Below are 24,772 nucleotides of genomic sequence, written 5' to 3'. Positions count from 1 at the left end.
TGCTGCTTTTTAATTGATATGATTATACTAAAATAATTATCAGGTCTATCAAAAAAGGATTTTATCTTTCAAAACTATGAAAGTCAGTGGTGGAAAAATCACAGCTTTTTTTTTGCAAAGAGGGCAATAAAGAATGACAGTGAGAGTGACAGGTAATATCTGTGTCTGATAATTGCATAATTTGTAAATAGATAAATTGTGATACCTTTGACATTTCAAATATACTTTGGTATCGATGATGTTTACATGTAAAATAAGTTGTAATCGCTTTCTTTTACTATCTAGCCTAACAGTGATAGTTTTTTCATGAATAAATAGGATAAGAAAAAAATCACAAACTGTTTCTTTGTATTTATTTTAAATGTAACATTTATTGTCAATATTGGGCTTGCGGATCATGTGGGTACTATGGTACTCCTTGATGTGTGTGTCGGTCAGCCACCACCGAAGACCAATTTTGACCCAGGAAAAACCCTGTATAATGTAATATACACACACACAAGTTTATATACACTTGATTCTTAATACTGTGTTCTTACCTGAATGATCCACAGCTGTGTTTTATTTTTTTTTTTTTGTGTGATATGTATTCGTAAGTCCCTTGTTTGTCCTGAACAGTTAAACTGCCTGTTGTTCTTCAGAAAAATCCACCAGGTCCCACATATTCTTTTTTTTCTCTCCAGCATTTTTGTGTATTTGAACCCTTTCCAGCAATGACTGTATGATTTTGACATCCATCTTTTCAAACTGGGGACAGCTGTTGGAGTCATATGCAACTATTACAGAAGGTTCAAACACTCACTGATGCTCCAGAAGGAAAACAAAAATCATGCATTAAGAGCTGGGGGGTGAAAACTTTTTGATTTTAAAGATCAGGGTAAATTTAACTTATTATGTCTTCTGGGAAACATGTACAGCAACTATCTTCTGTAGCCTCTGACATAGGCAAAATAATTTTTTTTTTTAAAAAGAAGATATTTAGGCAAAATAAGAAAAATGTACACATCTTCATTCTATTCACCCACCTCATGTTTTTTGGCCACATGAACTTCATATATTAGTTGTTATGCAGGTTTAGCTGTAATCCACTGCCATCTAGAGGACTTTTTCAACAAACGTAGTACAGTTCCCACAAATTTGAAATTGGCTTATTGTTTTAATATCAGTAATAGATTCAGCAGTTTTATGTTTAAATTTCCTTAAAAAAATACTCGGTTTAAAGCAATCCCCAAGTACATGGCTTGATAGAGTTGTTAAAGTCATTATATAATTGAGTTCTTGTCGTGAGAGGGTTGTTTAATTCATCACTAACTTCATTTGTGATGTTGTGAACTGTGGCGTTTGAGTATTCATTTGTCTGTATACTCACATATTACCTACCTCCAACACATTGATCCAGTTTTATCGGCTCGTGCGAGTTTGCTGGTTTCTATTTACACACTCAAGAATCAATGCACTGATATTGATTTATGCCGACAAATATACCCAGATCCAATGGCGAGTTGCCCACAAGCCACTCTACACTGTCGCAAAACGACGCTCGGTGTCGTGCACCGCGCCGCCCGTGCGAAGATGGCGGCTGAGCTGCATCCGCGCAGCGGAAAACTGATCGGTTTGTCGAACTCCAACCGAACTGCTCAACGGAATCAGCCGGTACAGGAATTCAACCACGGCCTGGTCCTGAGTCGGGAGCCGCTGCGGGACCGCGATGTCTTCACTGTCTGCATCGACAAGAAGGTAAACAAGCATGTCCCACCAGAGAGAGAGAGAGAGAGAGAGAGAGAGAGAGAGAGAAATCGAGAAAAGGGTGGGAGTGTGTCAGATTGTCTGCAGTGGTTCACTGTCAGCGCTTATTCATAGGTCATGCGTGGTGTTTTGGTGTGTGGATGTCTTTTGTAGTCATCTGTCACGGTTTGTCAGTGCTGTTGATGTTTGGATGCTGGTCTGCTTGGACTGTCATTCCATGCGATTCCATCACTATCAGATTAATCTAATCTGATCACAACAGCCTGCATATACACTGAATCTGTTTTTTGTTTAATACTACTATATGTGTTAAATTGGAATCCCATGTAAACGTTTATATACACCGTGTGTTGTGTCCTTAGCTGCTGGTTTTGATTCATTCCAGTGAATCGATTCTTTTGAATTCACTGATTAGTTCAGTGACCCTTTCTGCAGGTTATATCAAGTGACTGTCTTTTACGAGTGTAGTGAGTCATGAAATCATGCAGTCAGGTGATTCGTTCAAAAACAAGATGACCAAAGCAGGCATAGCATGGTCCGAGAGAATAACTGGGACGGTTGTTTCCTGTGGCCAGAGGGAGGCCTGCTCATTTGGGACTGTGGGAGAAGGGACCACACAAAAATTTTGTCTTGGGCTTCATGAATTGTAGTAGCGGGCCTGAAATGATCATGTTTGCAAATCTATGAATAGAAGGATTGCTAAGCATCAAACACATCTCCCCTACAAATTATAGTAATGTTAAAGGGGTCATATGATGTGATTTCACATTTTCCTTTCTCTTTGTAGTGTGACAAGCTCTTGGTGCATAAAGAAGATCTGTAAAGTTGCAAAGATTAAAGTCTCAAATCCAAAGAGACATTCTTTATAAAAGTTGAGACTCGTCCACACCCCCCTGAAACGACTCGTTCTAACACGTCCCCACATATCTACGTCAGTATGTGGGAAGATTTGCATAACGCCGCCCAGATGTTCACGCAAAGAAAGAAGGCGCACCTTTTATTCTCGTTGTATTATTGTTGTTGCCGCCGCCGCCGTGTCGTATAGATGCTGTGTGTTTCACTGTGAAAGTGAAACTACTTTGTTTGGCCTTCCAAAAGAGGACGATATCCGCTCCGTCATGTCTGGAGCTGATCCGTGCTGGTCGCTGAGGAAATACATCAACTGTGCACTGTGGATTGCAGAATGAGCTTTCACCGTGGACGAAAGCAGAGTCCAGCCCGGGGTCGTCACATGTGGTTGCCGCACGCACAAGGTACGCTCCTTCATAGAATCCTCCTCAAGCCGCCCTCCTCTGCTCACTCAAGCCACCCGCGGCTCTCTCTAGGCCTCCAGCCTCTGCTCACTCAAGGCTGCGGTGTGTGACGCTGTTTCGTTGAGAAAACGAAACTACTTTGTTTTTGCCTTCCAAAAGAATACCCGACTAGAAATCATGTTTATATCACGTTTATAATGGGTTTTATATTTATGTCTCATCGCTCCGGCTGGACAAGGCATCACGATATGTTAAGAGGTGTAACATTTCTGCCTGTATACAGATGCTCATTGTCACAACATACTGCTTGTTAGCCTCACATCAACCCTGAAGCCGTTAAAGAGTTTAAATCAAACTCTAATATCTTACAAGTCACACATAATGATATAAAGTTTATTCTTTGACATTCTCGGCTCTCAGATTCTAGTCAGTCAGTTTCTTTTCACACATTTAAAGGCTGATAGACAGTCAGCTGATTCATGTAAACATGCTTGACCTTTCTTACCTACGAAATTCTACTTTTATCTCTGTTAATGCATTTCAGTAGATAGCTGAGCAGCATTTAGTTCATATCAGTAGCCTGTACTGTTGTCTATGGATTTTTAATTAAGAGTGACCTTGCTGTCTGCTCACGTACCATATGGCTTTACAGCAGGGCATCTCTCACACTGCCGCTGCCACTTCTATTTGCTTTTTGCAGTGTTTAAACTGTGATTTTAATAGTGAATATAATAATGCCATGAGTGATTTAATGATTATTCAAGGGCATAAGAAGGCAACCAATTATCACTTCATCTGAGGTAAGATGAACCACTGAGAATGGTTTTGACCACCAAAGCAGGATAATGTTGTTATAGATTAAAACCCTGTTTTAAAGTGGGTCAGTGTGTGGTAATTAAATTTATTATGTTACTGTGAACAGACAAGAGTGCATTTCAGAAAGATTTCTAGTAAAAGAAGTTCTAGTTAATACTAATAAACAAAGCAACACAATGGGTCTCATTCACTAAGTGTCTGAAAAAATGTGCGTATTATGAATTTAATATGGATGTTGTCATTGTCATGTGACAGTGGCTTCATGGGAAAGTAAAGTGTCCATGGAATACACACTTCAGAATCTCACCCAAACTAGTAGGTCATCTGGGAACTTTTCGTCTACTGCTTTATGAAAACTGTAAATTTGGACATACTGCTCTTTTTCACATACTGTTTTTCACCTGCTATATTGTCCGGAAGTATGCAATTTTGGATTCAGCCATATTCGGGGGGGTTTATTATCATGTTAGGATGAAATTTTATACAGTGAAAAAGTTAAGGAAAGCTTGCATTATCGTTTGAGCTGTGAAGATTAGAGGTCTGTAATCTGGGTCTGTGTTAAATGTTTGAACTGCTCTTGAGGATGGCACACACTTGGCATTGCTTGAGGATCTTGCTGTGCATGCTGTCAGGCAAGAGCGGTTTTAGAGAGTGTCATATGTTTGCTGAGAGTAAATAAAGGGAACATCATCACTTATGCAGAATACTCCAAATTTATTAAAATTAAAACAAGGTTAAAAACAAATTCTTGTGCTTATGCACATGTTGTGAGTTAAGTGTTGTAATTTTTAGTGAGACGCGTGCATACAGATATGAAATAATCCATGCACTTACTAGTAATTGTGTGACCCAATAATCAAATGTTTATTCAAATCATGAGACTGCCATAGTACATCATTTATAATTTGATTCTGTATATTTTTGCTATGTTTCTGACATCATCTTGCATCCAGTCAGCTCCTACACAAAATGTTTTCAGGAGAGAATATGTTTTAGTCAGATTTGGTCAAATAAAATGCAGCCTAAACTATTTTATGATAGTCTGCGCCTAATGTTTAAAAGAAATGACTTTCAGTTTTTGAAGCTTGAGAAAGGAGGCGCAGAGCAAAACAATATTATTCTTATTGTTTCCTGATATTATTCTAGTTTCCTGTATTGTTTCAGTCTTACTGTTTCCTCACTTCTGGACAGAGGGGAAAAAGACAATGGACAGATTACTGGTCACTTATGTAACCAGATTAGAGAATGTATGTAACCGCCTGTCCCTCTCCTCAGCCTGCCTTAACCCAGTTACACACGGTCCGGCTGCACTGACAGCCTACATACCATCCACATAAAGACTTTTGAGAAATGCAGTGATTATGAAAAAAGCTAGAGACAGCATGATGTTAGTTAGATGTTAGTCTTCAAGGAATGGTCATATGAATGGCTTGCACTTGAAACGGAAGTCTGTCAGACAAAGCTGTGTCCTTGAGTAAACATTAAAATATTGTTTTGAATGTATAGCAAGTAGCTAAAAGACTTTCCTGTGTAGACTCTGAAATGCTCATATATGTAGAGAGTATACCAGAAAGGGAAGTATACCCATCTACAAATGACCGTTCACATTGGAGCTAATCCACATGCAGGAAGTTCATTGGTGGATGGATAACAAAGTTTGTCCAACTAGGACAGTCCCACAGCTAAAAGGATGACTTAGACAGCTTTTATATCTCCTATAATACAATTTTGGAGATGATTAATATGATTAATATATAATTGATATTATTGTAATTATTATTAATTTATCATTTTCATGTCTTTGGTTTAAATGTGTTCTCTGTAGATTTCAATTGTGGCTGTCCCCCCCCCATATTTTTCTCTTTGGCAATAGTCATTGAACCTGGAAAACTGTTATTTTTTTATATATATATATATATATATATATATAATATATAATATATATATATATATATATATATATATAATATATATATATATATATATATATATATATATATATATATATATATATATAATATATATGGATGGATGGATATAGATATATATATATATATATACACACATTACTATTCAAAAATATTTGAAAGAGATATCTTTAAATGCTCACCAAGGCTGCATTTATTTGATTGAAAATAGAGTAAAAACAGTAATACTGTAAAATTATATTACAGTAAAAAGGCATTATGTTCTCAAGTGCAATTTATTCCAGTGATGGCAAAGCTGAATTTTATGCAGCCATTTCTCCAGTCTTCAGTGTCACATAATCATTCAGAAATCATTCTAATAATCTTTTGTAATATCATACATGTATTTAATGTATCCTTGCTAAATATAAGTAAACATTAACAAACAAAAAAAAGTACTAAACCCAAACATTGAGTATATTATATATTATACATTAAAGGTAATAAGCCTAATACTTAAAGCTATCTTGAAAATTCTTTTTATTAGACACAGAACGTTATTGAGAAAGACCATAATATGTTGCAGGCCTGGCTTGAACTTGTGGCACTCATTTTAGCACCTGAGACTTCTGAGATTATTTATAAAGAGTCATAAAGGGATTGACTAACTGACTAACATTTCTATTCCCAGGTGAACTCGTGGAGCGGTTCTATAGAGATCGGAGTGACTGCGCTGGACCCAGCCGGTCTGGAATTTCCCAGCAGTGCCACAGGCCTGAAGGGGGGCTCGTGGATCGTGTCCGGCTGCTCTGTGCTAAAGGACGGCCGCTCAGTCCTGGAGGAGTACGGTCACGACTTGGACCAGCTAGGGGAAGGGGACCATGTGGGGATCCAGCGGAATGGGAAAGGAGAGCTGCATCTGTGGGTGAACGGGCAGGACTGTGGCACGGCGGCAAGTGGACTTCCTTCCCGTTTATGGGCCGTGGTGGACCTCTATGGGAAGTGTACCCAAGTGACTGTGGTAAGCTGTGAACCCCCACCTGAAATGGATGGTGAGGAGGATGAAGAGGTGGAGGATGAGATTGTGTCGACGCAAGCGGCCTCCATAATGGCAGATGCTTGCCTTAGCCACGATGATCGGGCTGGAGCTATCCAGCTGTCTGCAGCTGGTGCTACAGAGACCATGATGAATGGATCAGCAGAGGAAGGTAAAACGAGACCACATAGTGTAGAGAGATGGAAAGGATTTCAAGTAGTTGGGTCAATAACATGATGCTCGTATCTATTATTCATTTTAATAAAAACTTGAAAAGAAGACCTTAAGTAGTTTGGTATATTTGTCCTTTATTATTTCTTATATTAATAAACTGCTTTGTCCGCAAAAATTTAAGTCATGTGGTGCTTTGAAACAAGCCGAAATATGCATTCGGATTCCTGAACAGATTAGTAATATTTATTAATTGTGGCCTTGGACCACAAAACTAGTCATAAGGGGCAATTTTTTTAAACTAATATTTATACATCATCTGAAAGCTAAATACATTTCAGTTAATGTATGGTTTGTTTAGGATAGGACAATATTTGGCTGAGATACAACTATTTGAAAATCTGGAATCTGATGGAGCAAAAAAACAAATTTCAAATAATGCGAAAATTTCCTTTAAAGTTGTACAAATGAAATTTTTAGCAATGCATATTACAAATCAAAAATTAAGTTTTGATATATTTATGGTAGGAAATTTACAAAATATCTTCATTGAACATGATCTTTACTTAATATCCTAATGATTTTTAGCATAAAAGAAAAATTTATAATTTTACATACAGTGTATTGTTAACTATTTCTACAAATATACCTGTGCTACTTATGACTGGTTTTGTGGTCCAGGGTCACAATTAATAATTCAAACCTCACAATAAAAAAAACATAAACTAAATCTAAAAAAAAAAATATATTTAAAATATATAAAAACAAATTATATGGAAAATTTAAAAACATTATATGGAAATTATCTTTCTATCTTAAGTGAACATTTGCATGTATTCAAGGTGTATGGAATATGTTATTACAGTTTACTTGATGCCTATACCACATGATATTTTTATCATTCATTCCATTGAAAAATTCTTAAAAATGCTTAGAAAACCATGAAAACAAACAGTACATTTCTAAGGATTTTGTTGGGTTTACTTTTTAACTAGTTTTTTTTTTAAAGATTTTTTCTTTGCTTTATCATGGACACTCTTAATATATCTTTGGCCCAATAGTAATGAACTAATGTTTACTGTTTTGTTTTCTCATCAGTGCCTGAAGTGTCAAGGGCGCACAGTCGGCCCGACAAATTCCCAAACAACTTTGAGCCTGATAGTGGTACGTCACTTTTAAAACCAGCCTTGGTTATTTATCATTTTAAATCTGGAATGTCATTGTTGTTTTCTTTATCTTTTGCTCTTTTTCCTCCTTTTTTTCTCCCTCACAGTTTTGACTGAGCATCAGTTATTTGATGTGTTCAACAATGCCATTGTCTCTCTGTATCGTTCAGAGGATGAGGGTGGAGAGGACTTGGGGGTGGGAGGGGGAGGCTCTGACTCCTCGAGGGGCGGCACAGGAAGTAGTGGTGGAGGCCGAGGAACAGGAAGTGACAGTGGCATTGGTGGCGGAGGGACAGGTGGAGGCAGTAGCAGCAACAGCAGCCCAGCGGGGAACTCTGGTGGGGTGGCGGGACTGGGGGTGGCCGCTGGCGGCATGACAACCAATGACGCGCTGTTGTTCCACGAGAAGTGTGGCACGCTGATCAAACTAAGCAACAACAATAAGACAGCAGAAAGGAGGAGACCGCTGGATGAGTTCAATAACGGAGTCGTCATGACCAATCGACCACTCAGAAACAACGAAATGTTTGAGGTATATAAGAGTTTTTTTTTGTATTCTTATTTAGCTGGGATCCATTGATGAAAATAAAGACATTTATAATCTCACAAAATATTTCTGATTGAAATAAATTATTTTCTTTGTAACTTTATATTCATCAAAGAATCCTGAAAAAAATATGATACATGTCAGTGCCAATAGCCTTGTGGGCAGCGAGTCAACATATAGATCCCATCCCCCTCTCTCTCCCACTTCAATTCCTGTCTAAATACTGTCCTATCACAATAAAAACAACATATGTATGTGTATATATATATATATATATATATATATATATATATATATATATATATATATATACAGTCGTGGCCCAAAAGTTTTGAGAATTACATAAATATTGGAAATTGGAAACAGTTGCTGCTTAAGTTTTTATAATAGCAATTTGCATATACTCCAGAATGTTATGAAGAGTGATCAGATGAATTGCATAGTCCTTCTTTGCCATGAAAATTAACTTAATCCCAAAAAAAAAAAAAAACTGTTCCACTGCATTTCATTCTGTCATTAAAGGACCTGCTGAGATCATTTCAGTAATCATCTTGTTAACTCAGGTGAGAATGTTGTACGAGCACAAGGCTGGAGATCATTATGTCAGGCTGATTGGGTTTAGAAATGGCAGACTACTTGACATGTTAAAAGGAGGTTGATGCTTGAAATCATTGTTCTTCCATTGTTAAAACCATGGGTGACCTGCAAAGAAAACGCGTGCAGCCATCATTGCATTGGATAAAAAAAATGGCTTCAACAGGCAAGGATATTGTGGCTACTGAGATTGCACCTAAATCAACAATTTATAGGTTCATCAAGAACTTCAAGGAAAAAGAGGTTCAATTCTTGTAAAGAAGGCTTCAGGCGTCCAAGAAAGTCCAGCAAGCGCCAGGATCGTCTCCTAAAGAGGATTCAGCTGCGGGATCGGAGTGCCACCAGTGCAGAGCTTGCTCAGGAATGGCAGCAGGCAGGTGTGGCGCAATCTGCACGCACAGTGAGGCCAAGACTTTTGGAAAGATGGCCTGGTGTCAAGAAGGGCAGCAAAGAATCCACTTCTCTTCAAAAAAAAACATCAGGGACGATTGATCTTCTGCAGAAAGTATAGTGAATGGACTGCTGAGGACTGGGGCAAAGTCATATTCTCCGATGAAGCCCCTTTCCGATTGGTTTGGGGCATCTGGAAAAAGGCTTGTCCGGAGAAGAAAAAGGTGAGCGCTAACCATCAGTCCTGTGTCATGCCAACAGTAAAGCATCCTGACACCATTCATGTGTGGGGTTTGCTTCTCATCCAATGGGAGTGGGCTCACTCACAATTCTGCCCAAAAAAACACAGCCTATGAATAAAGAATGGTACCAAAACACCCTCCAACAGCAACTTCTTTCCAAACCAACCCAACAACCAGTTTGGTGAAGAACAATGCATTTTCCAGCATGATGGGAGCACCGTGCCATAAGGCAAAAGTGATAACTAAGTGGCTCTGGTCGGGAACCAGAATGTTGAAAATTTAGTGGGTCCCATGGCCTGGAAACTCTCCCCAGATCTTAAGTCCCATTTGAGAACTTGTGGTCAATCCTCAAGAGGCGGGTGGACAAACAAAAAAACCCACTAATTCTGACAAAACTCCAAGAAGTTATTATGAAAGAATGGTTTGCTATCAGTCAGGATTTGGCCCAGAAGAGTTGATTGAGAGCATGCCCAGTCGAATTGCAGAGGTCCTGAAAAAGAACGGGCCAACACTGCAAATACTGACTCTTTGCATAAATGTCATGTAATTGTCGATAAAAGCCTTTGAAACATAGGAAGTGCTTGTAATTATATTTCAGTACATCACAGAAACAACTGAAAACAGTGAGTTACTGACTGGTTATCAACCCATTAAATCCCTTCGGTCTTCCAAGCAGGATCTATTGGTTATTCCTAAGTTGAGGCTCATATGGGTGTGTGTGTTATATATATATATATATATATATATATATATATATACATATGGGTGTGTGTGTATATGTGTGTGTGTGTATATATGTATGTACTAAATGTATGTAGTAATAAATGTTTCTTAAGTGCCAAATCAGCATATTAGAAAAATATTACATTTGTTTTTACCTGAATAAATTAAATTTTTATTTGTGTTAATATATTAATAGAAAAATGCTTTTTTAAAGTTGTAATAATATTTCACTAAATTGCATATTTATTCAAATAAATGCAACCATGGTGAGCATAAGAGACTTCTTTCAAAAACAAAATAATCTTGACATTCTTAATTTAATTATTAAATAGTTAGTGTTAAATATTAGTTTAAATATTAGTGATAATTATTTAAATATATATATTTTTCCCTTTTAAATTGCCTGAAGAGATTTACTAATTAAAATAACATTGAGCAGAATTTTATTCATATAATTATTCTTTTAATTCCAGTTTTCTGCCAAATAATTTTTTTGGCGTTAAGGAGTATTTTTTTTAATTATTTATTTAAAGTACAAACTAATTAATAATATTATGATGCTTTTTATTTTATTACATTTATTACATTTATACAAAACAAATATAGTAAAAGTACAATTTTTGTTTACATTGCTGCACTTGTCTGTTTCAGATTCGCATTGACAAACTCGTGGATAAATGGTCTGGTTCTATTGAGATTGGAGTGACAACCCACAACCCAAATAATCTTGACTACCCTGCAACAATGACCAATTTACGTTCAGGTAGCTTCTTTAGTATTCTGTCATATAATCAAATAGATCCTCATGTCTCACAGAATCATTACAATATACATAGCGAGCACATGTGTATCTAAATCATAATGTTCATTACATTCTTCTTGTTTTTAGGCACAATCATGATGAGTGGCTGTGGGATTTTAACCAATGGGAAGGGGACTCGTCGGGAATACTGTGAATTCAGCCTGGATGAACTCCAGGTAAGTTGGCAGCATCTGTGAGTCTTATGATTATCTCATGTAGTCTAATACTCAAGGTAATTCCCTTTGTTTATTTATACACAACATGCCCATAAAACTTTTTTTTATGCTTTTGTTATTTATAGGAAGGAGATCACATAGGGCTGATGAGGAAAGCCAGTGGAGCTCTGCACTTCTACATTAATGGCATCGACCAGGGTGAGAGTAATTTCAGATCTCAGTGATAAGAAAAATTCACACACAGTTCAGATTGTTCTAAAATACTTTTCGGAAATGATGTCATAGGGGTTGCAGCCAATCAGACCCCTGGTGTAGTGTACGGAGTGGTGGATCTCTATGGCATGGCAGTGAAGGTCACCATCGTCCACAACCATAACCACAGTGACCGTTTACGCCGCAACAATGCAATCATGAGGGCACTGTCACCTGACGTGGGCCGGCCTCGGCCTGCTCTCTCATTGACCCCTGAGCCCGATGTCCCAGACCGCTTGCTATTCCATCTAAACTGTGGGCAGAAGGCTGCAATCAGCAGCGATGGCCGCACTGCTTTACGGCCTCAGTGAGTTCTTTAATCTAAAAATCTACTTACTGCACTAATATAATATACTGCATTATGGGGCAGTTCAATGAAATCTTATTCTCTGGCACAGTGCGACAGATGACTTCAACCATGGTGTTGTGCTTAGCAATCGTCCGCTGCACTCCAATGAGGTTTTCCAGGTGCGCATCGACAAAATGGTGGACAAATGGGCGGGCTCTATAGAGATTGGCGTGACGACTCATAACCCCGCCTATCTTCAGCTACCGTCAACCATGACCAACCTGCGCTCAGGTGAAATGCTGCCACACAGTTACAGCCACAGGTCACAACTGAAAGCTTAGCTGACTGATTAAAGTGTCCATGAGTCAAGGCCATGTTACCTGTAGAATCAAATGTAAAATGCATGATTGTTGGTAGATAGCTAATCTAATGCATCGATATCTTCACAGGAACCTGGATGATGACAGGAAATGGTGTCATGCACAACGGAACTACAATTCTTGATGAATATGGGCACAACTTGGACCGTCTAAAAGTGAGTTTTGCAGACTGGCTTAAACATTTAGTAAATTTTCAAGTGTCTTTCCAAATCTGTATTGTAAACAGAAAAGGATAATTTTGGAAAAACCTACACACAGCTTTTATCCAACATATTCATAGTGACTACTAGTGATGCACTGAAAGTTTGGCAACTGAAGGCATTTGGCCGAAACAGAAGAAAGTTACATTTTTGTCTTTGGCCCAAATAGTTTTAAAGCAGTAAAATCATTGACCGAAGCAGTTGTGTCTTAGTCAAAGTGTATTTTAGATATACAACATGGATAAGCAACAGCCAGTAAACATGCCAGCAGTGTGAATGCACCGTAATCAAAAATGAATCATAGATGAGCAAAATTTCTCATTTGTACAGCTAAAATATCTCAACACCCTACATGGCATACCAAATTCAGTTTTGGTGTTTCAATAAAAAAAATTCACTTATGATCCCCCCCCCCCCCCCCCCCCCCCCCCCCCCACACACACACACACAATCTTAAAGGGATAGTACACAAAAAAAAATAAAAAATTCTGTCACATTGTTCCAAACCCATAAGACCTTCGCTCATCTTTAGAACACAAATTAAGATATTTTTCATGAAATCCAAGAGCTTTCTGATCCTCCATAGACAGCAACGCAATTACCACATTCAGTGCCCAGAAAGGTATCAAAGACATCGTAAGGGACCTCAAAATAGTCCATATGACATCAGTGGTTCAACCTTAATTTTATGAAGCAACGAGAATACTTTTTGTGCACAAATAAAAAAAAAAACAAATTACTTTTATTCAACAGTTACATATTTTCCGTGTCAGATTTGATGTGTGTTCAAGTCGGTACCACGAAGCATGCGTATACATTTTGCTTGTAAACAGTGCATGTGTGTTCTATGTCAGAACATAGTGGGTTGTGGTACTCTCGTGAACACTCCTCAAAGACTGACACGGAAGAGAAAAATTGTTGAATAAAGTCTTTATTTTTGTTTCCTTTTCGCACAAAGAGTATTCTCGTAGCTTCATAAAATTACACTTGAACCACTGATGTCACATGGAATATTTTAACGATATCCTTACTTCCTTTCTGGGCCTTGAAGGTGTCAGTTGTGTTGCTGTCTATGCAGGGTCAGAAATCTCTCGGATTTCATCAAAAATCTTAATTTGTGTTTTGAAGATTAACGGATGTCTTACGGGTTTGGAAAGACATGAGGGTGAGTAATTAATGACAGAATTTAAATTTTTGGGAGAACTAACCCTTTAAATTTCAAGCTCTTCTGAGTGATTCTTTTAAAGATCTTTTTGAGACTTGACAGAACTGTCACCAGGGTGAATTGAGACTTGATTTTTAGAAACTTATCCTGGTTTAATGTTCATGTGCCTCATGTGAATGTTTACAGGCTGGAGATACAGTGGGAGTTGTCCGAAAGGAGGATGGAAGTTTGCATTTCTTTGTGAACGGAGTGCCTCAGGGCCCTGCGGCCTGGAATGTTCCTCCCAGTGTGTATGCAGTGGTGGACCTGTATGGACAGGCTGCCCAGGCCACCATCATGGATGATATGGGTGAGAAGAATAAGAAGAGAGTAGAAATGAATGGATAGATGGTACACACCCTGAAGTACCCAGGAGACTTTTAAAAATCTCTTTCTCTCTGTTATAGCTGACCTCCCTCCCTTGCCTGATGACAGCTCGGAGGGCCCTACTGCCATGTCTCCTGGAAGCCCATGTTCAGTTTCAGGAGCTACAGCTGCCAATGACTTGCGCTTTCATCAGCTGCACGGCACAAATGCAGTCATCACCAACGGTGGCCGAACAGCGCTCAGGCAGAACTGCCGCAGCGAGTTTAACGATGCCATTGTTATTTCAAACAGGTTACTTTTGTTTTGACATGAACTCTTAAGTGCTTAGGTCATGCTGGTTGATCTTGATGGATCAGTCATCGATTAAATGAATATTTTATGCTTGCATGTCCCACTGAACAGGTGCCTTCGGGATGGAGAGCTCTTTGAAATTGTAATTCAGAAAATGGTGGATCGCTGGTCAGGCTCAATTGAAGCAGGTCAGCTTATTTAAAACACTGATTCAGTAAAGAAATACCTCTAATTTATTAAATACCTCATCACTGAAGAAATACACACCTCATACTTACAAACGAAATGGCACTTATTAACTAAATAACAATGTTTGTTAAAAAAAATGGCACTGATTTACTAAAGAAATGCCAGTGAGTGACCAGAGAAATAACACTGGTGCTCTAAAGAAACTGGCTCCAGAAATATTAAAGGAACCGAATATTATTATTTCCAATAATCAAATGGACGGTGCTGTAGTGGAGGAAGCATGGTAGAAAAATACTGGCTCCAGAAATATTAAAGGAACCGAATATTATTATTTCCAATAATCACTTGGTTCTGTGTTTTTTTTTTTTAATGGAACCTGAATAAGAACCAGATTTTGGTTTGCATTTTTCACAGGAGTAACCGCAATCAGACCAGAAGAACTGGAGTTCCCTAATACAATGACTGACATTGACTATGACACTTGGATGTTGAGGTGAGCTGTGAGTTAATGCATTAAAACTGCTTTCTTTGCCAGACCTGATCCCTTACATCTCTCTTTGCACTTTCTCTTCTGTAGTGGCACAGCTATCATGCAGGATGGGAATACCATGAGGAATAACTACGGCTGTGACTTGGACTCTCTGACCACAGGCTCCAGGATTGGGATGATGCGTACAGCTACTGGAGACCTGCATTACTTCATCAACGGCCTTGACCAGGGTGTAGCTTGTACCGGACTGCCACCAGGTCATTTTCAAAAACTATTTCACATTAGGCAACACTGATATTTCAGAACTTAGTAATGTCTAACGTCCTCCTGCTTTCTTTCTTTTCTTCTGTCTTTTTTTAGAAGTATATGCTGTGATCGATCTTTATGGTCAGTGTGTGCAAGTGTCCATTACAAGTTCATCGGGGCCACTGGATAACAGTCTGTGTACCAGTAACATCACAGAGAAGAGCTTTCCCATACAATCTCCGGGTATTATAATTATTATTTGCATTTGAGGCAGTATTCATTTATTAAGATCGATGATTTTAACATTCGTGCCAACAACAGGATCATATGTTTTGTTCAACTTTTGTGTCTTTGCCACTCTCTAGTGGCAGGGGTTGCCCATCGCCTGCACAGCAAACATGGTAAGAATGTGGTGTTATTAGGAGACGGTTGTCAAGCGCTGAGGGTCGATGGATATGCCCACGGAATTGTGTTTAGCGCAAAGGAGCTCAAGACAGATGAGGTGTTTGAGGTGAGATGTGGGACGTGTTTTAATTTACATTTTACAACTTAAAAAAAAAAAGAAATTAAAAATGTGGTTGCACTTTACAGTAAGGTCCCATTAGTTTAGTAAAATCTTAACAATGGGAATACGTTTGATACAGTATTTTGTTAATATTAACATTTTTTATTGTTGGTTCACGTTAACTATTGAGATTCAGCTAAAAATTTAAATTCTGTTATCATTTACTCACCCTCAAATTTTTTCAAACCTGTATGAGTTTTCTGTTGAACACAAAAGAAGATATTTCGAAGAATGTTTGTTGGTTACCAAACAACCATTGACTTCTGTACTTTTTTTATACTATGGAAGTCAATGGAAAATATCTTCTATTGTGTTTAACAGAGGAAAGGAACTTATTAAAGGGTGAGTGAAAAAATGGAACCTTGTTGTAAAGTGTTCCCAGAAATTTCAGTGTCCTATACACATACGGTCCTGCTGTTGTTCCTTTTAGGTGAAAATTAACAAGGTAGATGACAGATGGTCCGGTTCCCTTCATGTGGGTTTGACCACCCTGCAGCCCCCTGACCTACCATCCTGCCCTCTCAGTGGCCTCTCTCCTTCGCTCACCCAGCTCAGGTCAAAGGTCACCTGGGTCCTCGCCGGCTCCGAGGTCAGGCGGAACGGTGTGCTACAGAGACAGAACTACGGCTGCTCTCTGGATCGGCTCACGGTAAGAGATCACAGGTGCATTCATACCAATGACGAGAACTGTAACAGTAAAGTTTTAATATTTGTTCTAATTCTATACGAAGAGGGAAGTCCACATCCCAGCTGTAACAATGACAGAGAAACGATGACCCTAGAATGCCGTTTTTCCAACAAATCAACAATAAATCAGAATCCTCCTGATATTAACGAGCTTAAGCATTCAAAAATACAGTAAAACAATAATATTGTAAAATATTATTACAATTTAAAATAAACCTTTCTATTTTAAAACATTTTAAAATGTATTATACTCCTGTGATGGCAAAGTAAGAAACCACGTGAGGGCGAGTAAATGATGACAACATTTATTTTTTATTTTTGGGTGAACTATTCCTTTAAGGCCCCAATATACTTCATTACAAATCGAACAACCAACTGTTGTGTGCTCCAGCTGGTTTTGAACTGGAACATGACATTGACATGGAAATCTTCTCTAGTTCATTTCCTCTATTCAGTCCAATACAAACATGAGCACACTGAAGAGTGGTATATATATATAAAAGCTCTTATTACCCCTAAGTGAGGAGAGAGTATATCACGGCCTCAACACCTCCATTCTACTATAGGTGGGGAATCGCGTTGGGGTGAAGAGATGCAGTGACGACACCATGCACATCCTCATTGATGGAGAAGACATGGGACCAGCAGCCACTGCAGTGGCAAAGGTATGAGTATGCCGCTGTATCTGTAAATACATCTTCATTTTTCAGTTGTACAGTCTGCTCATCCACTTTTGTTTCAGAACGTGTATGCTGTTTTGGACCTGTACGGAAAGGTGACGGCCGTGTCCATCGTCAGCTCCACGCTAGTTGAGGATTCTGAAAGTGTGAAAGCTCCCTCGCTCTCGCCCGACAGCTGCAGCGAGGGAGAGGAGGACAGCACTCCTGTCCGAGAGGTGTGTCCTCTCAGAGGATCCTGTTTTGAAGCTTGATTGCCTGTATTTTAATGTCAAGCTTTATTGGTATTTGTTTGTTTTTCAACTCTCAGTGTGAGAATGAGCCTGCCCTGGTGCCCACGGTCATGACTTTTTTGGAGAATCACGGAAAAAATATCCAGCTGTCCAATCAGAACCTGACCGCTGCCCGGGTGTCCAGCTACAACCAGGGTCTTTTGGTCACAGCTCAAGCTTTGCCGCGCCAGCAGCTATTCCAGGTGTGTGTTTGTTTGTGAGTGTTTTTGGAAGTGAGAGGCACAGTCTGCATGATGCTAATAGCTGTTCTTTCTCAGTTTCAGATAGACCGTCTGAATCCATCATGGACGTCCTCCCTGTCGCTGGGTGTGATCGGTCATTCACCAGACCGCCTCAACTTTCCTTCCACAGCTTGCTGCCTTAAACGCTCTGTCTGGCTACTGCAACGAGACTCTGTTTTTCACAACTCGTTAAAGGTGATGTCACTTCTGTTGTTTGGTTCTTTCATCCTTCTTTCTCTTATCTTCGCTTCCTTGTGTTGTTTCTTTCATGTTTGTTTTTCATTTGTTTTGAACTTTTCTTTCCATCTTTTCTGATTAATAAAATCCTATGTTCTTCTTGTTTTTACAGTATTAGTATCAGTTCCTGACTTCATTCTCTTTCATTTCCTTAGATTTGTGAGAACTATGGTCCAAACCTGGACACCTGTCCCGAAGGGACCATTTTGGGGCTGTTGGTGGACAGCAGTGGTTGCCTCCATCTGTTTGTTAACGGTATGGATCAGGGCGTAGCAGCCCAGGACATCCCAAGCCCCTGTTACCCCCTTATTGACCTTTATGGCCAGTGTGAACAGGTCAGTGCTTATGACTGTGTAATCAGACTTCAACAAAAGTTTTTTTTCTTCTAATATTTTCAAAGAATGCACCACAAAAAAGTAAGGTAACACTTTCATATAGGGACCAATTCTCACTATTAACTAGTTGCTTATTAGCATGCCTATTGTTAACATATTGGCTGTTTATTAGTACTTATAAAGCACATATTCTATAATCCTACCCAATACTGAAACTTAACAAACACCTTATTTACTAGTAATAAGTAGTAAATTAGGAGTTTAAGTCTTGGTTAATGGTATGTTAATGGCGAGAATTGGGCCTTAAAATAAAGTGTGACCGAGAGGAATCGTGAGAAAGAGAGTAAAGGCCTGTTCACACCAAGAACGATAACTATAAAGATAACTATAAAGATAATGATATTAGCGTCCACACCAGCGAACGATATCGTCTGTTTATTCTAAGCGCACGCTCGTCTGGCGCTTTAAATTCTCGAGCTCGTTACAGCATGATGGATTCTTATTGGCTGTCAATTTTTTATCGTTCATCAGCTGGAAAAAAAATCCAGTGAAAGTGAAAGTGAAAGTGATTCCAACGATATCTTTTTCTTTGTCTTTATCGTTATAGTTGTGGTGTGGATGCTGCTGTTCTTTATACAGAAAATGATTTTTAGAACTATATCTTTATCGTTATCTTTATAGTTATCGTCCTTGGTGTGAACGGGCCTTTAGGCTACGTCCACATGAAGCCCGAGCTTTCCCTATCCGATCTTTTTTCTTTTTCTTAGTCTCAAGAAATATTTGCGTCCACACGAAACCACAAAATGATGTAGTATACATGCCAGACCAGCATGTGGCACTGTAATTCTGCCACAGAGATACACTAAAAACGGAGAAGAAGACTTGGACTATGCGCATAAACCTTGCACGCGGTATACAAATGAACATGGAACAATATGTTTATTAATTTGTGTTTATGTTAGTTAATAAAAAGACAATCGTTCAGTGTTTGTTCATGTTTTGATTGCTGTTACGTGATGTAGCGGTGTTTGGCTAGGGGCGAGACATGGGCTGATGACGTCATTGTTTCAGAAAATATACGGATTCGCTGTCCACAAGAAAACACAAGGGCGTCGTTTTCAGATTTATTCACTCTGGGACACGGTTTCAAAAAATATCAGTTTCACTCTCCCAGAACGCTGGATCCGTGTGGACGAAACGCCTATATGATATAAAATTTATGTGTATACAGATAAACGTGTCTCCGTGTGGACGGGGCCTAAAAATGTGAGAAAATATTTATTTTCAATAAATATTGTGTTATTATATGTTATGTTTTTACTTAACTTGCCAACATTTTTACAGGCCCCATTACAAACCAATTAGGAATTTGAGGCATTTATTTTACAAACATCTTTTTGTACTTGACAGAAAATATTTATATTTTTAATTACTTGTTTATTACTATTAAATAATGTATAAATAATTATTTTTACTTGCCCTGCAAACATTTTTACAGACCCTACCACAAAAATGTGTAATTTGAATGTTTTTTTTTTTGCCAGTGTCACAAAATATTTGTGTTATTAATTTATATTATTTATATAAAATATTTCATTAAACATTTTGCTGTTTATATAATATTCAGTATCGTTGTTTGCCCTGCCCATCCATAAAATAAATAAATAAATAAATAAATAATAATATTTTACCAACATCTTTAAAGCCCTATGTTAATATACTGATGAAAATAATTGCTTTTTTAAACAAGTAAATATATAAGAAAATGTAAATAAATAAATTCATAACTTCTTTATATGAAACCTTTGTTTGGATGCACAACAAATGATTGTCTCTTGTTGGTGTTGTATTTTTAGGTCACTATAGTGACAAATCATGTGTCTGTGGTTGGTGGGGAGAGAGGAGACATGCGTTGTCAAGGGGACATGGAGAAGGCTGATATGGTAGATGGTGCGTGAGATTTTGACTCCATGTCTTACACACTGTAGTGTGACTCTGCTTTAAACACATGTGCTGTCTGTCTGTTTGTGACAGGTATAAAGGAGAGTGTCTGCTGGACACCTCCTCCAGAGGTCAACCCCAATAAGACGTGCGAGTACCAGGCGCTATGTTCCAGATTCAAAGAACTGCTCACACTGCCTGGTACAACTGCATTACACCGAACGGCCATAATAATAATCCTTTGTGGCCACAGATTCAATGTGGACAACTTAGTAGCGGTTTTTGCAGCACTTTCTAATTATGGCGGTATAGTGACTGAACATTTTGCTTTCTTCATCTTTCAGATGGTTATTTTAATGAGGATGCTAAGTACAACCTGTGTTACTGTGAGTCCTGTCACAAACTAAGGGGTGATGAGGCCTATTACAAGCGAGGGGAGCCTCCCAGAGACTACGCTCTGCCTTTCGGCTGGTGCCGCTTTGCACTCCAGTCAGTTATTATTTATTTAACTCCGTAATTAAGCTCTGAAAAAAAAATATTTTTGGTATTAGCAGTACTAATTACTTAAAAAGAGCTCTTGTCTGTATTCTAACAGAATCAAGACCCACTGTGAAGTCTCCAATGCCTTCAAGAAGTGGCATATTGCGTACCATGGCACTAGTGTCGGCTCACTTAGACGCATACTGGACCACAACCAACTCTTGTCAGGTTAGTAACCACTAAGAATTTTATCTTTTTTTTTAATCATTAAAATAATTCTTAATTTAGTCCTTTGGAAATATGATGTGATAATACACTACTGTTCAAAGATGTTTGTTTTTTTAATTCAGTAAATGAATTCAGCAAGGTTTAATTAAACTGAATTGAACATGATGGTAAATAAATTATTTAGCATTGTTTCCACAAAAATATTACGTTTCTTCAGTGATAATATTTTTCTTTAGCATCAAATCAGTAAATTAGAATGATTTCTGAAGGATCGTGTGACACTGAAAACTAGAGTAAAGACTGCTAGAATTTTTCACAGAAATAAATGACATTTTAAAATATATATTAAACATAGAAGACAGTTATTTATTTTAAACCAACAATATTGCTGTTTGTACAGTATTTCTGATTAAATAAATGCAGACTGGGTGAGCGTAAGAGACTTTCAAAAACGTAATATATATATATATATATATATATATTTTTTTTATATATATAATATAATTTTCTATTACAATTTTTATGCTTTTTTTATAAGCAAAACATTTATTTGATAGTTTATTAAATATTAAAATGTTACAGATTTATTTATTTTATATTGTAATATATTTATATATTTGTATTATGTTATATTACTTGAGAAAACTGTATAGAAAAAATACATAATTATGTCCGATCAGTATGTTAAATATTATAATTTGCTTTAGTCTCTGCTATTCAAAAACAGCAGGTTTACAGTAGTTCAGGTTTTCAGCCCATGTTCTTTTTCATTTAAAATTTTAGAATTTTCTGTTTGTTTACTTTTGACCAAAAAAAAAAAAACAGCAAATGATCTGATAATAAAATGCATGAATGTGTGAATTAGAATAGATCTGCACACCTGAGCTTCTCTGTCTTCTCATGAGCAGAATCGTCCTCCATTTTTTCCTTGTCCACGGTGAAGACAGAGGGTCACGGCAGCTACGGGGAGCCCGAGGAGAACAGCGCCCCAGAGCGAGAGGTTCCTCGTGTGCAGCTTTCTCCAACCATGCGCTACTCTGGCCTGGAGGTCTTTGCCCCCAAAGTGCAGTAAGTCACCAGCAGTGCTTCTAGAGAAAAAGACCAGAGAGAATATAACAAGATTGCCTAAAAAATGAATTTGAAAACAATGACAGTTACGCTTTTCTGCACAGATTCCGAGACCCACGTTCCCTCCGCTGTCACCAGGCCCAGGTGGGCTTCCAGGTGTGTGTGCGGCCAGGCTCCTACAAAGTGGGCCCGACTTCGCTGGGAATCAGCGAGCCCCTCGATCCTAGATTCAGCAATGCAGAAATCGAATGGATCACCAAGGAAAAGGGAGGCACGCTTCTGTACGGCCTGCTCATACGGGTGGAGTAAAAACAGACTCGAGCGAGGATACTGGCATCATCTTCCTCGCTATAAACCAAATTTTAGCGCAGCCCCCCCTCAGGCGTTGTTTCGCTGCCCAAACTCATTCATCTCTGCATGTTTCAGACATACTTTTGTGTTTGTTCTGTTTTGAAGGAGGGTGATGATAATCCCCAGAGACAAAGACACTGCCTGCACTTTATGTTTCGGACACTGGTGGGCGATTTTTAGTCTTTCTAACTCGGCTGTTATTTTTTCGGTCTCTCCGTACATCTAAAGCTATGTATCCCCCTGTCAGTTTTTGCTTTGAGAGCCTGTTGTTCTCACAGAAATAAAACTGGACTGAAGCAACACAGAACCACCAGTTCATAGCACAACCCTGGATTTATACTCATGTTTTTCTTAGGACTTGCAATGGACAAATCAACCTGGAAATAACCAAGACCTGTTTCAGTGACAATGTCAACAAGATAAAGGATGCAGCAAAATCAGGAAGAAAGCGTTATTTCATGCTTTCCAGATTCTGCTCTATATTTGGTTCTTATAGCTGTGTATTTATTCACAAATTACAGCAAACCGTGTTTAATCAAAGGCAAAGTGGATAAAATGGCTACATAAAAACAGGAAGGCATAAAATCGATTTTATTTTATTTTTCTTGTGAATACATGTATAACTGTAACCATCTATGGAGTGGAACTCGCATCTCTTCATACCACTAAAATTACTTCATGTGACCCAAATTGTGACAGACATACATAGTTTAACTGGATGGATACATACAAACAGAATTTGTCCCCCCACAAAGCACTCTAAAATATCTGAAGAAGAGAGTTTAAGAAGCTATATATGTATTTGTGTCCGTTTTGGCCAAATGTGCGTCTCGGTAGTCTGTGCATCATACGCTGCCCATTATTTAAGGTCAGTCACCTGTGGAAGTTCTTGTCTTATGTTTAAAATGCTTTAGATGTTGTTTACACACAGGTTATGTTCGAGTTTGTCTTCTGTTCTGATGTAACGTGTGCTGTTGAGCCCATTTGTTTACTCGCAAACTTTAGTGTAAGAACCAGGATGTGAGTGTTTCTGAATGGTGGCAGGTACAAAAACTGAATGGAAAGGTCTGTTTGTGTTCTGCGTTCAGCATCCTATTCAACAAGAAGGACTGTTTATTCAGCTATCAGGTAGATGTGCTTAGCCTCACGAGGAATTGTGGGAATTAAAAGTCGCGTCTACTGGTATACCTGACCCCAGAATTGTGTTTACACTGGGAATGTGATTTGTTTTTAATAGATTGTTTACTCCATGCTAGGTATATAGCCTTTTTTTGTATTCTCTTATGACTAAGATTGCACAAATGTAAGCCCTTGCTGGAAAAACGATGACATAAAAAAAAAAGTCAGCTCTCTTTTGATTGTATCTAGACTTACAGTACCCTCTGTGAAGGCATATCTCTATCCATTTTTTTATTATTTTGTTGCCAATATGACATACTTGAGTGTACATTTTTGCATTAGCAATCCCCGCTTTATTGCCAAGGGTGATGTGTGAATGAATGCTTGCTATGAAAATCGGAAAATGTGAAAACACAGGGTTTGTGTCGGCCCATTGCTGCTTTTCAGTTTGTTTGTATTATTTGTTTATGTTTGTGTTATTTTTATCTCTTTACGTTGTGCTGTACAGCCTGTTACATAACACTAACATTACCTTCCTGGTTTGTAAGAAAATAAAAATCCAAAAAAGAGACAGTTATGCACAACATGGAAATCGTGTTCTGTCTTCCATTAATTCATTAAATTGTATGACAATTAAAAATCTCTCTCTCTCTCTCTCTCTCTCACTCACACATAGATAGATAGATAGATAGATAGATAGATAGATAGATAGACCAAAGAACCATTTCTTATTATCAGCTGCTTCTTGTTGTGCTTCCTAATATTTTTTTGTGGAAACTATGACATATTTTTTCCAGGATTCTTCAGTTAATATTACGTTCAAAAGAACTAAGAATCTATTGTAACATTGTAAATGTCTTTATTGTCAATTTTGCGCAAATGTATGGGCTCTCTCTGTATGTTTAAACTAATGTTTCTATACTGTGTCTTTTTTATTTATAACCATATTATTGACCTTAAAGGGATACTCCACCCCAAAATGAAAATTTTGTCATTAATCACTTACCCCATGTCGTTCCAAACGCGTAAAAGTTTCGTTCATCTTTGGGACACAATTTAAGATATTTTGGATGAAAACCGGGAGGCTTGTGACTGTCCCATAGACAGCCAAGTAAATAACAGTGTCAAGGTCC

At 38.1% G+C, this 24,772-nt stretch overlaps 1 protein-coding gene across 1 annotated transcript; it reads left to right on the top strand.

The window, feature by feature from the left end:
* Positions 1 to 1,410: 1,410 nt before the first annotated feature.
* Positions 1,411 to 24,279, top strand: LOC109046875 (neuralized-like protein 4). The gene is made up of 29 exons (XM_042735422.1): positions 1,411 to 1,737; positions 6,414 to 6,930; positions 8,028 to 8,093; positions 8,203 to 8,627; positions 11,243 to 11,354; positions 11,481 to 11,569; positions 11,695 to 11,767; positions 11,855 to 12,128; positions 12,220 to 12,401; positions 12,560 to 12,645; positions 14,042 to 14,204; positions 14,302 to 14,512; positions 14,624 to 14,700; positions 15,116 to 15,194; positions 15,279 to 15,448; positions 15,552 to 15,680; positions 15,803 to 15,948; positions 16,433 to 16,651; positions 17,256 to 17,354; positions 17,432 to 17,584; positions 17,677 to 17,841; positions 17,917 to 18,075; positions 18,273 to 18,452; positions 20,309 to 20,402; positions 20,487 to 20,594; positions 20,738 to 20,882; positions 20,989 to 21,101; positions 22,010 to 22,169; positions 22,274 to 24,279. The coding sequence occupies exons 1-29, from the start codon at positions 1,495 to 1,497 to the stop codon at positions 22,476 to 22,478; spliced, it is 4,842 nt and encodes a 1,613-aa protein (XP_042591356.1). The 5' UTR covers positions 1,411 to 1,494; the 3' UTR covers positions 22,479 to 24,279.
* The last annotated feature ends 493 nt before the right edge of the window (positions 24,280 to 24,772 follow it).

This window comes from Cyprinus carpio, chromosome B12, assembly GCF_018340385.1.
Source record: "Cyprinus carpio isolate SPL01 chromosome B12, ASM1834038v1, whole genome shotgun sequence".
Taxonomy (NCBI): Eukaryota; Metazoa; Chordata; class Actinopteri; order Cypriniformes; family Cyprinidae; genus Cyprinus; species Cyprinus carpio.
Note: the sequence above shows the minus strand (reverse complement) of the source record. Positions and strands in the feature narration are given on the sequence as shown.

Coding starts and splice junctions, on each gene's coding strand:
- LOC109046875 (XM_042735422.1), top strand. CDS start 1,495: ATGGCGAGTTGCCCACAAGCCACTCTACACTGTCGCAAAACGACGCTC. Junction 16,652..17,255: donor GCTCTCTGGATCGGCTCACG/GTAAGAGATCAC, acceptor ATTCTACTATAG/GTGGGGAATCGCGTTGGGGT. Junction 20,883..20,988: donor TGGTGCCGCTTTGCACTCCA/GTCAGTTATTAT, acceptor GTATTCTAACAG/AATCAAGACCCACTGTGAAG.